Source organism: Pygoscelis adeliae, unplaced genomic scaffold, assembly GCF_000699105.1.
Source record: "Pygoscelis adeliae isolate BGI_AS28 unplaced genomic scaffold, ASM69910v1 Scaffold167, whole genome shotgun sequence".
Lineage (NCBI taxonomy): Eukaryota > Metazoa > Chordata > Aves > Sphenisciformes > Spheniscidae > Pygoscelis > Pygoscelis adeliae.
The window spans coordinates 5,980,101-5,992,205 of record NW_008825428.1 but is presented as its reverse complement, the minus strand read 5'-3'; the positions used below and the strand labels follow the sequence as shown (position 1 = coordinate 5,992,205).

The 12,105-nt window shown below is 36.7% G+C and overlaps 1 protein-coding gene across 1 annotated transcript in view; it reads right to left on the bottom strand.

The window, feature by feature from the left end:
• The window catches only part of HPGD (hydroxyprostaglandin dehydrogenase 15-(NAD)), a 34,904-nt gene that overhangs the window by 14,118 nt on the left and 8,681 nt on the right, over positions 1-12,105 (bottom strand). The window contains exons 2-3 of the mRNA XM_009330731.1: positions 11,942-12,065; positions 7,834-7,940 (exon numbers count right to left, since the gene is read on the bottom strand). Of these exons, the coding sequence (XP_009329006.1) occupies positions 7,834-7,940; positions 11,942-12,065 (231 nt within the window). The remainder of the gene's footprint in view (positions 1-7,833; positions 7,941-11,941; positions 12,066-12,105) is intronic.

The following is a 12,105-nucleotide window of genomic DNA, read 5'->3' as shown; positions in this document are numbered from 1 at the left end:
CAGAAAAAAGAGAATTCCACTTAGGATGATTAGAGGAAATAAATCAGTTGGAGAAGGAAGTAGCTTGGGGCTCCTTGAGAATTTTTCTATTCCTCCAGCCTTCTCATTCAAAGAGATAATAGAGCTAGATGAGTCTTTGGCCAAACCACAATTATAAGACAAGGAAAAAGTGGGTAGTTTGGCTCTCCTGTCAAAATCACTGTACTGCTCTTTTTTCTCTTTAGACTCCGTTAACTTAGCATTTCTTCAAGTGGCTGGGGAAGCCTTCTCCTTTACGTAGGTATTGTGAGAGGTTGTCTTCAGAATTAATGCAGACTTTCATATGGATATTGCCCTTACACCTGCTGTTATCCTTGCAAAAAAACTTCTCATCGAGTGTAGCTGATCTCAGGTGACATGGCTATTTCTGATGTTTGGGCTGGTAACATAAAGAATTATTCTGGAGATAAACTCTGAACTAAATATACAGGTGAGAAGAACCTAGCTGTCTGCACACTCAGCAGATGGCACTTCAGATGAAAGACGTTGTGTGATAGATCTCCCATTCTCTTGCCAGAATTCACCTCTCTCCAGGAGAGAAAGTCCTCTCAATAGTTCTCCAAGGAAGAACAGCAGTGGCTGAACTTACTGTAGTACGAAAGTCATACAACGTGTGCTTAGAAGTCTTAGTGCCACCTTCCAGTCAAGCCTGTCAATCCAGCTGAGTTGGTAAAGTGAAGCTGGCTCTCGTATCTGGGTGCCAAACACTCATAATGGGAAAGAGGTTTTCCAAAGAGCAGTAGTCTTTGGACTATCGTTTTCCAAAGAACAATAGCATATTGTTTTTTGTTTTTGTTATGAAATCCATCTTTGCAAGTGAATAAATTGCAGCCTCAGGCCTCCTCTCATATGAAATGCAATTTTGGATTCCTATTTGTTGACGTTAGAACACTTAATGTGAATTCTAGAAGAAAGCTTATCAGCTATTACTTCACTATACCATGAAATACACAATAGAAAGTAAAACAGGCAAAGAATGATGTGCAGCCCAGTTTCCTGGTTTTGGGACATGATGAAAAATGTCTGCAATTTGCCTTTCAATAAACTCAGAAAAACTAAAGGTATCTTCAGGTTGTGTAGTTCTCCATGTATACTTTTAAGAATAATAATTTGATCCTATGCTCCAAACCAACAATAATTCATAGTTTGTCTATTGCAAATAGAAATTCTGGAAAAGTTAACATTTAAAATTAGCTAATTAAAAAAAAAAAAGTCTGACTTGTTTTAAGATGAAAATATGCTGCAAGACTTAACTTAGTACAACAAAGCATGTTGCATTTTAGAGTTGAATTTTTTACAATTCCTTTGTTTACAACTGCATTTAGCTGAATGGATATTGTCCATAAACACGTCAAGAACAGAGTAGGAAAGTAGTCAAATTTACAATTAAATGCAGGAAAAGCGAAAACTGGGACAGCTGACTCTCACCTAGTTTTTTTGCTCCTGGCTAATGAAAACTAGTGTCATTAAAATCAGAAAATAGTCTAAATGGTTGTCCTCCTAGCTGTTGAAAAACCTGTGATCTTAGTGATACTGCTGTTTGTTTTCTTACCAAAATACAGTGGTTTACTATAGCACATTATGAAGATGGACCATCGAGGTGCACTGCAGGTCTAAGTGTGCTCCCAAGAGAGGCAATTTTACTCTTCAACTGCCGGTAGAAAATTTAGGATTCTTTCCAATGAAGTTATAATAGTGATTGTGGGAATCTGTCCTAGTGTTAACTTCCATAAATTACAGATTTAAATTAGAGATCAGACATTCTGAAGCACCATACAGTAATAAACCCAAAACTTAGTATTTGACAGCATGGTAAACTTCACAAAATAATTGTGCAAATACTCGAAACATTTGCAGTTGCTTTTGGTAGTATCATATTAGTAATCAGTAACTTATTTAACAAATGGTTAAATGGCAATCTAGGTATCAGTGTCAAAATCAGAAACAAAACTTACAAAATTGGCAATTCTTGACAATTCTGTGTATCCCACAGCTGTATAGTTTTAACTGTATTGTTCTAAAAGAAATCATATATTGAAACTCTGATTCTAATAAGATTCCAAGTGTTCAATAGAGACCTCATTCATTTTTTTATGGTGTTAGGAACCAGTGCTAGCCAATGTTGTACAATGTTTTTGTATTCCAGCATTACACCTGTAAGTCAGTTTTCATACTCTGTGTTTCATTTTATCTTGATCTATTAAAAAAAGAAAAGTGTTCTTCAGTGATGGTGCCCAGAACATCATTAATCATGATCCTTTGTAAGTGACAACTGCTTTGAAAGTAATTTAGTACACAGTGCTTTTTTTTCTAGTGGTTCAAGGCAGGTGTTCCGACTGACATAGTTTCTTATACCTATTTAATAAAGTTTCCCTTGCCACCTCATCTGATACTTCTGCTGTCTCCTTATGCATGGTAATGTTTTATGCTGAGAAACTATATCTGCATTCCTTCAGTGCTGAAGATGACTATTGTTAGCAAGGTGATAAGACAGTATGAACTCCTTTGAGAGAACGAAATGATAATCAGTAATCAGTCCTAACATTATATGTAGGTTTCTGAGATAATGTAGTTCAGTGCTAGGGATACCAAACAAAAAAAAAAATGAAAGAGCCATTGACTTGTGGTTTCATAAAGCAGGTTAGCGCAGAGCTGGAATTTGACCCAAGATCATTTGACTTTCATACTGTGATGTTGTAAATTGATAGCTATCTTTAGGGAAACATTTCAAAGTACTTTATGAACTGCGTAAGATGACCTTCAAAATTCTGACACTAAGTGCTGCTAGTGATATCCATGGAAAATTTTAGCATTTTGCTGTTGGACAGGGAAGTGGGACTGACTTTGTCTTTAACGTAGATTTTCTAGGAGGCAGACAGGTTGTAGCAAGCATGCAAGTCCCTTGGCATTCCTATGTATAGGTTAGTTTACTTGCCATATGAAATGAAATTGCAGGCTCTTGAGTTTGAATTTCCAGCTCAAACTGTGGAAAACAAGAAGCCTAGGGAGGGAGAGGCAGAAAGGAATGTGCAGTAGGATTTGATCATTTGCTAGACATCAGTAGCTTTTGTACAATGTGGGAGTGAAATACTATGTTTCAGTTTTTTACTGTGGGGTTTTCTTTACTTTTTCCCCACACACACATTCCTGAAAGACATAGGAATAGTATTGCATTCTGAGTAGCTGGGCTTAAGTAGTTCTTAGTTCAAAGAAATCTGCTTTTCATTGTGCTTCAACATTGGTTACTGTAAACACAGATTAAAACTGTAAGCTAAAAAGTTCATTGACTCACTGTGCAATTAAGGTAAGTCTGTGTCCTTCCTAGTGCAATACGAACCACAAAAATTATTATACTTACAGGCTTCTTTATGCATTTAGAGGATTGACCCTCATGCCACTGATTTCATGGTAAGTGGTACTTCTCACTTTTTGGTGGGCACATCTCTCCCTAGGCATTTAGTCCTCTTTCTGGCATCAAATTATGCTGAAGAATAAGCAACTAAGCCATTGAACAACAGTTAGTATATTTCTGGTTGTCTTAGAATGTAAACTTGGTAAACTAGTTACCTATGCCATTTTATCTTCAACAGATAGCACTGTTTTGTTTTGTTTCTGTGTTGGTAGCATTAAGAAACAGTACTTGCCTCTGTCAGTACTGTGGGACCTGGTGGTAATTCCCACCTGCTGAATCTAGCTATGTGTCCTGGCCACGTTATTTTAGGATGAAAGTTCAGTCCTTGTCATTTCTCCTGGTGCACTGGGGAAGGAGAGCAAGGTGCATGGACCAGAAGAAGGTTGCCGCATACTCCCAAGTAATCCCTTTTACAGCTTGCACAATGGAACAGCCTTGTGATGATCATGAAGTCTTTGTCCCAAAAATAAAATTAATCACTTCTGAAGTTTCCCTAGTTACCCTTCTGGTTTCTGCTGAGACATTAATTGGCCTTTTGAGGAATAGTTCCTTACTGATGAGCAAATGAATTGATTTTGCAAAGTTTGCTAGTTGCTGGAACCTTTATTTCACCATGAACTATATTGAACAGAGCCACACATTATATATATAGTGTTGCATTCTCTTCTCTGTAGTACCAATCTAAGTATTTTGCAGGGACAAACCCTGAGTTAGGTAGACTTCATTTTAGAAAAGGACTTTTCTAAATTCACAGAAACTTGTTACCTTTGTCATTTATGGAAATAAATTATGCAAACTTGGAATTGTTGGGTACTGCCACATTTTGCCTAGTAATGAAGGATGAGACTGACATGCACCTGAACAAATTTTACATGTGTATTTGAATTCTACTTCTCTCTGGGCAACACTTAAATAATTGAATCCCATATGACTGGGTTTTTTTGGCATGCACAAGTTATGGCCTGCAATTTAAAGTTTTGCCAGAATAATATGTTAAAATGTGCAAAATCATCACATAAACAGGAGATAATTGTGATTTTGCTGTGAAATTCTTTCATGAGTCTATTTAATTTCATTCAGGGAATCGGTTTAAATATACCTATAAAATAATTAATTTGTTGGCATAAGAAAACAATAAGATAGTCAAAATGTTATGTAAAATGCTTCTGTACTTTTGTTTCAGGTAATATTAAAATTTAAGCATATGTGATACCAGTACTGCTACATTTAACTGTATACTGCAACCTATGTCAGTCTTCAGAAACCTCTGATACGAACATAAAAAAGGAACCTCCAAGTAAATTTTGGGATTGCCTTAATATAAAATGTGCTAAGTGCATTTGTAAAGAGAAAAGATACTGTAATTATAGCAGCCACTATAATTAGAGTGGTTCCAGAAAGCCTACATCATCAACACAAAATAAAATTAGGGAAGCTTCTTAGAACACCAAATTGTGTTTAACTCACGTATGTGTTCAAGTGTCACAAAGATGTGGGCACTTTTCTTTCTTTAGGGACTTGAAGAGAAAAAAGTCAGATTATAAAATTTCTGGATTCCTTATGCCTAAGTTCTTACGAAGTTGAATGCAAGAAACACTGTTCTTGTCATGCTGGAGGACCGTAGGTAGGACTCTTGGTAAGAATGTTGTGTCATATGTCCTTGTGTTATTCTGTGCATGGGTATGTGTGTGTATGATGGACTATTGAAACTACACTGGTAATAACAATTTAAAAGGGAATTCCTGTATGGTTGCCAAGATCTTTTTTTATACACCATAATAACAAGAGTGTACATTTGTATGGGTATGAGCAGTTGAAGCCACCATTGATTGAGCTGATATCAATCAAGTCAACACTATCAGCTTTGGAGTTTTGAGGTGAGGAACGGATGGCATTGCTGGAATACTTAACTAAAAAAGTTAATAGAAATATTAATAAGGTAATGAAAAAGTGGATGCTGTTTAACACATAATATAGCAAAACAGTGGAAAGCACTGCAACAGAAATCTCTTTTTAGCAGTTGATACTCTTTTTCCCCCCATCTTTATCAAGCTGTCTTTTCTTGCTCTCAGGAAACTATAATGGATACAAGTAGGAATTGTGTTTTATTCCCTCTTTTTCCTTCTAATTTGAGTCCCACTTTTTTTTTTTTCTGTTCTTCATGCTTTCTCAAGGAGTACTATCAGCGAACTTCCTTACACTCCTTTAAAGATGTTCCTGAAGACCAACCGGTTCTGTGAACTGTTTTAGCCATAAAGAACACACCCCATATGTGTTTGTTCTGATTTATCTTGCTCTGTACTGCTCTACTTTTGTACTTTGTACTTTAAACTGGGTCAGGGAATATTTGTTGTATCAATATATATATGATATCACTAAGACAAAGACTGGCATGTAGGGTTTTTTTTTTCCCCTTTTTTAAAGTACAAAATATGTGCATAACGTGTCTCAAAATGTGTGGCCATAGAAGTTACTCCTGTTCTTAGGGATAATACAAAGAATACTTAAAATATCCGACTTTGGGGAAATAGAGACATTTTAAAATCATGTATTTCATACGTATTTTGCTCCTTTCTCTACAAGAAGCAAAAATTATTTTATGGAACCAACCAATATAACATATTACATGCAGCAGCTGTTATTCTTCCATTGTTATAGTTAAAAAGCAAAAAGTACAAAATGTTATATCTTGGTTTATGGAATTTAGAGTAACTAGACAGAAATGCCCTATGGAAAGAAGCTAGTTAGTTGACTCAAGGTTAGACAGGGAAAGAATATTCAGATCAAAAGATAAATGAAGATATTTGGATTTTAGAGTGTCCTTGATTTAATCCACATGGCTGTACTTCTACTCTGCTTGATCATTTGAGATGTTCTTATTCCAGTCACCAGCATGTATTAATGAAATTTTTCAACTTTCAACTATGAATTAAGTCATTAGGACATTTATGGTGAACTTACCTATAAAATACTGTATAAACTATATTATCTTCCCTTTTTAAAAAAATTTTTAGGGGCAGTAGCTTGATAGTTAAGCATATAGATTTGTAAGACTTGGATTCCAGTTTTTCTGCTACTTGAGATGGTCCAAACCCACCTATGGTCTGCTTCAGCCCAATCACTGGTAATAAGACAAAAAGAATAGTAGAAGAAGGTTCTCAATGCCTTCTATTTGAAGCTCTTGGCATTGAAAAATTGTTTGGACATCACTCTAAGTTAGAATATTTACCTGGCCATTAAATATCTTCAAGATTTGCTGATCAGAAATGCCTTCGTTTTTTGAACTAAATTTAAAGGTGAATCACAGACAAATGTGTTTCTCACACGGACTTCAATTTTTTTTTGTGATGACTAACTACCTGTGCTTGCAAATTTGACAGGTGGATGGCTGCCTACAGTAACATATCCTGTGTTAAACCAGGCACAAAAATAAAGAGAAATAAGTCATCTAGAACACAGTTAAAGTCTTCTTTCAAATTCAAGGGATCTGTACTAATAGATATTGATGTTGCACAACACTAAGGATGTCATACTCCTCTTACTTCACAATATGAAGTTCCTGGATGTTTAATTTGTCAGAATATTTTAGAAATGAAAGAGGGAGGAAGAAATATGTGTAGTTAAATCTTAAAGAAAATGTAAAGAAAAGGCAAAGGAAATTGAACAAATGTATTTCTCTTATTGTGGAAATTTTAATCTGTGGTCTCAGTTCAGTCCTTTCCAAGAATAAGCAAATTTGACCTTGGATAGATATAAAAGATCAAGAACTAATAATAGTCTGTTTGAAAATAAATTTTACAGGCTTGTTGAATGTACTGGGTTTTAGCAAGTAAGTGCTCTTAAGTGGTGTGCTTCTATCAGTGATGATGGTGAAATGGCCTGTATTAAGAGCTCAGATTGTATGCTTGCTTCATTGGTGAAGAAAATGTGGAGCTCTTGGTCGAACAAGTTTTCTTGTAATACAAACAAATGGCAACTTACTCTCTAATGCAGGCCAGCTGAGTCTCACAAGTAACTAAAATGTTCTAAAACATTCATATAAACAGACTGGCCTCCTGTAGATGCAGCTTTACTGCTTTGGGCACCAAATTGTTACACCTACCTGGGATTTCACTGGGTTTTATAGAAAGAGAATTTTGTCTGGTGTTAGCCTGAGTACCTCTACACAGTGCTGCATGTCTTGGATAGACAACTTAAAGGACCCACCACACACATTTTTTGGTTAGTACATATGCAGTTACATGGCTATTGTTCCAATAGCTGTGTTTACGAATCCAATAATTCATGTTCTGTCATATGGCACAACCTGTACAAGCCAAGGGCTGTTAAGTGTATTCCAGCATTAAATAAAGTATGAACATGTGAAAGAAGATAATGCTTACCAAGTTAATTTGTATAGTGCTTTCCCAGTCCTTCTCATTGTTCACTCCAGCATTATTAACCACAATATCCAGCCTTCCAAAATGTTCAATTACTTTTTTGAAAGCACCTATAGTAAGATCCAAGGGTGAAATTTCTTAGCGCTTATGGAAAGTACGATATAAAAATACAATGCATGCATACAAGTTAATGTTTTATTAGTCTACCAAAATGTCTTCACTGTTTTCTTAACCAATAATGAGCAACATGCAGTTAAATTCTTTATCTAACCATTCACCAATATTAAATGTATTCAGGAAAACTGAAAGGATTAAGATACCATAGTCGCCTTTTCATTCACTTTTATAATGCCTGATAACAGGAGCTAATGAAAGTTCTTAGCACCCATACATTTTGTATTAGATAGGATGTTTAGCACCCTGATTATGTAAATTAGGCATTTATAGCTTGATTTGTAACAGTTTGATATACCTAGTGAATCCAAGATTTGGCACCATCTATTTTAAATGAAAAGTAAAAGCTTCATGTGTTCAGAACAATTTTCATGCTTGAGTCTGAATTTAACCTAAGAATGCAATTCTTATTCAGTGATATAACTAATATGAATCTTTCAACTACAAATAATTCATCATAATTCTTGTTTAAATTTATCCATTTATGAATAAATTGTTATACATCCTGCTTGTCAGGTAACTTTAATAATTTGTTTCTCAGATTCAAATCTTCCTTCTGTTGATGAAAATAGTGACCTGTCTTCCAAAGAATTTCAAAATAAAGAACTGGGAAACTTCCACAATGACATTGTGATTGTGTTCTCCCAGGTGACAGTGTTCAAACTAAGATAAAAGATTTGTATGGAAAAACATGATGATGTCGTAGTGATGAACAAACTCATCTAGGCTGGCTCTGCTTTGACAGGGTAGTTGGATGAGATGACCTCCAGATGTTCATTCCAGACTAAGATTTTCCATGACTGCAGACATTATCTGACACGTGTGTATATATATAGCTTGTTTGTTCTTCCCTCCAAATACTGTTCCTCATCACTAAATATTTATTATTATGTAAACCAAGACACCACCCCCCCAATATTTTTTTTTAAAATCATCGTTTGGTGACTGAGTATTTCAGGTATACTGAAATTATGCTTGACAGGCCTTAATGAAACCACTTCACTAAAAGGTGATCCCAGGACCATCTTAATTCTCTGATCTTTAATCTTTGGCTATTAGTGTCAATCAGGAGCATAGCAGCAGCTTTGAGACATCTACCTTTTTTGCGGCAGCTGCAGAGGTTTACAAAGTTTTTTTTTCTTGCACCAGATTGTTGGTACTGTTACAGCCTTCTCTTTGCCTGAATGCAGCAGGTCCATCACAGTCGTCATCTTGTCATCAGAATAAGAGCTGGGCAGCTGATGGGAAAGGTTTTATTTCTCCAACTGCCTTTATTGTACAGATTTTTCTAATATTCTTATTACATCCTAGAATATTTTAATATTACTAAAGCCTCTATTTTTGGCTGTCTGCCTTTTTGGCTTTTGTTATGTTTGTTGCTAATTCATTCTCTGGTTTCTCAACTTAAATCTTCAATCACTTCCCATCTTTCCAATCCTGCATCAGCAAGAGCAAATGAATATCTTTGGCTTTATTAGGAGCAGAACTGATTATTTAACTTAGTTTCAATGAGTAAAATAAATACAATTTAATCCTCAATTAGCTTCCAAATTTTGGAAACTGGTTCTCTGATTCCCTTTTAAGCCTCCTCTGAATAGTGTCTTTCATCAACCTCATTCTTAATAGAATCTTTTGCCTTCAAAAACCACCATGCATAATAGCACTTTTGCCAATTATTTGTTTATTAAATTCACACAGTCTTGACTAATTGTAGTTTTCTAGTTTACACATTGAGAAAAGAGCCAAATACTTTTCAGCTGTTGCGTATCTATGTAAAAAATAAAGAATGATTACCAAATTTGCAATATTTCTGGTACAAGTTTACCTGCCTACAGTAATCCCATCTATTACCTACCTACAAAAAGAAGAATCTCATTATAAATTCTTAAGAAAGTTACCACCTGTGCATCAGTGTAAACTGACTTGTGCTTCCCTTTTCGAATGTAGAATAATTGTGTTTACATTGCACACTAGTTAGTGCTTATGGAATCATAAAAATTAAAAACAGATGATCATATGAAATATTGGATGAAGAAAAATGAAAAATGAAGAGGAGGATCCATTTTAAAGGAGGGGTAAGAAAAACAGTGGAAAGTAAGTACAAACACCAGTTATATGTGAGCTTCCTAAATATTCATAGAAAGCAAAAGTAAATGTATGGTGATTATTCAAAAGTGGGACAAGATAGAAGATTTTTGTGGGGGACTATGTGAAAGAGCCACCAGAGAAAAAAGCACAGGCAAGACTTGAAAGTAGATGAAGCAGCTGATTTCCTACCCATAAGCCTTATGTACCTACAGATACTAGTTCTAGTACTGTGACTTGTTTCATACCGAAAGGGCTAAAGTTAAAGTAAGAGGAACTTCATTCATGCATGTGACCTTTAACATGAAAAGCAAGAACAGGACTTGATGCATCCGCTAAGAACTTTAAACACTAGGAGTGAAATTAATCCAAGTTTATTAAGTGGTGGCTTGCAACTACTAGTGAAAAAATAGGAAAATAAAGCGGTAACGAAAACCCCAACCCCCAAAACCCTAGAAACCCCAAAGAATTATAAGACATGATTGCAAATAGCAGGAATAATGCAGTACCAGAGAAGCATAAGCAGCAGCCGCCCGTTCTTGCTCTCGCTCCTTGCGAGAGCCCATTCTGATCCTACTCTGATTGCTCTTTTCCTACTAACTTGGTTCCAAAACGTCCCTCGCTAACCCATCCTACTCACTCCAGTTCCCAGTGCACACCCTGTTGGTCCTGCACTAGCCTGGCACTAAAGAGAGGAGGAATCATGGGAGAGAAGCACACTGGGGTAACACCCATGCTGCAGCACATGCTATTCCTGCCCCTAGGATGCTTTTTCTTGCTCCTAGGTTACTCCTCCCACTTGGAGAAAAAGTCAATAATCAACCTAGCTGATAAAAACTTTGCTGATTAAAGCAGATCTCAAATTTAAAGTCCAGCATCTCTCTTACAGACAGACAATGTAAAGCTTTGGAATTAGGCATGATCATGCTAATGCAGCGAACAATATTGCTGCAATGTTTTGTGAAAGAGAAATGGATATGCTCAATCACCGCTGTTGAGAAAGCAGCCAATGAAGTGTAGTGAATAAAAGCAGAACTAAAAATGTTCGCATCTAGCCTGACATGAATCTGGGGAAAGGGCACTGACAAAAGTGATGTCAAACTCTGAATCTGAGTCACTACCTATGAATGTATCTCTTTAATAATGAAACTTTGATGAAGTGACATGCCTGTTATGAAATATTGTGAAGGGTACACCAACATTATACGATACTCTAAGAACTCAGTAGGGAACACGATTTAGTCACTAAGTGAAAACATAAATGCAAATCATACACGAGGGAAGCTCCTTGCCATTCCCTGCATCTGCAAAATGTGTGCAAAATTTTATCAACCCATGTTTAACACCGTGATAAAGCAGCGTGCCATCTTTTGCCAATTCTGCTTTCAGCTGCAGCAGCACACATTGAAAGTAAGTGTGCTGTATGGAAAGAGCACTGCAACCCAGAGCAGAATTTACTACTCCTGTGACGAGGGACTGCAGCTTGGAATCTGTACTGAAACCTCATAAAAGGCAAGTCCATGCTTTAAAGTTTATATATTACTCATAAAATAACAGTTGTCTTCTGCAGAGGCTTTCATGCAAAAATATCACACACAGCACTCAACGGAAATGATTTCTTTGGCTTTTCTTTACGATGTGCCAAGTAACACGGTGAAATACACGCATGCTGGTAGTAATATTTCACATCTGCAGGTTCAGAAACAAATCCTTTTTGAGTCACTGTCAGAAGCGATTGGGAGTAGGCTGTCCTCCAGAAACCTTAATTGCACACTTATTGGTGCAGCAGCCCAGGCTCTTTCAGGTTGCTGCATGTTAAGCCGGAGCGCAGCGCTGACAGTTTCCTTCTTACCTTTCAGCTGCTCCTGGTCCGTAACGTCGCACTGGATGAACACCGTCCTCTGCGCCTCAAACTGCTCTTCCAGGGCCGCCTTGCTCTCCTGCCCGGCCTCGGAGTTGCGGTCCAGCAGGGCTACCTGAACGGGGAGGGAGGGAAGGGCTGAGGGGCGGCCGGCC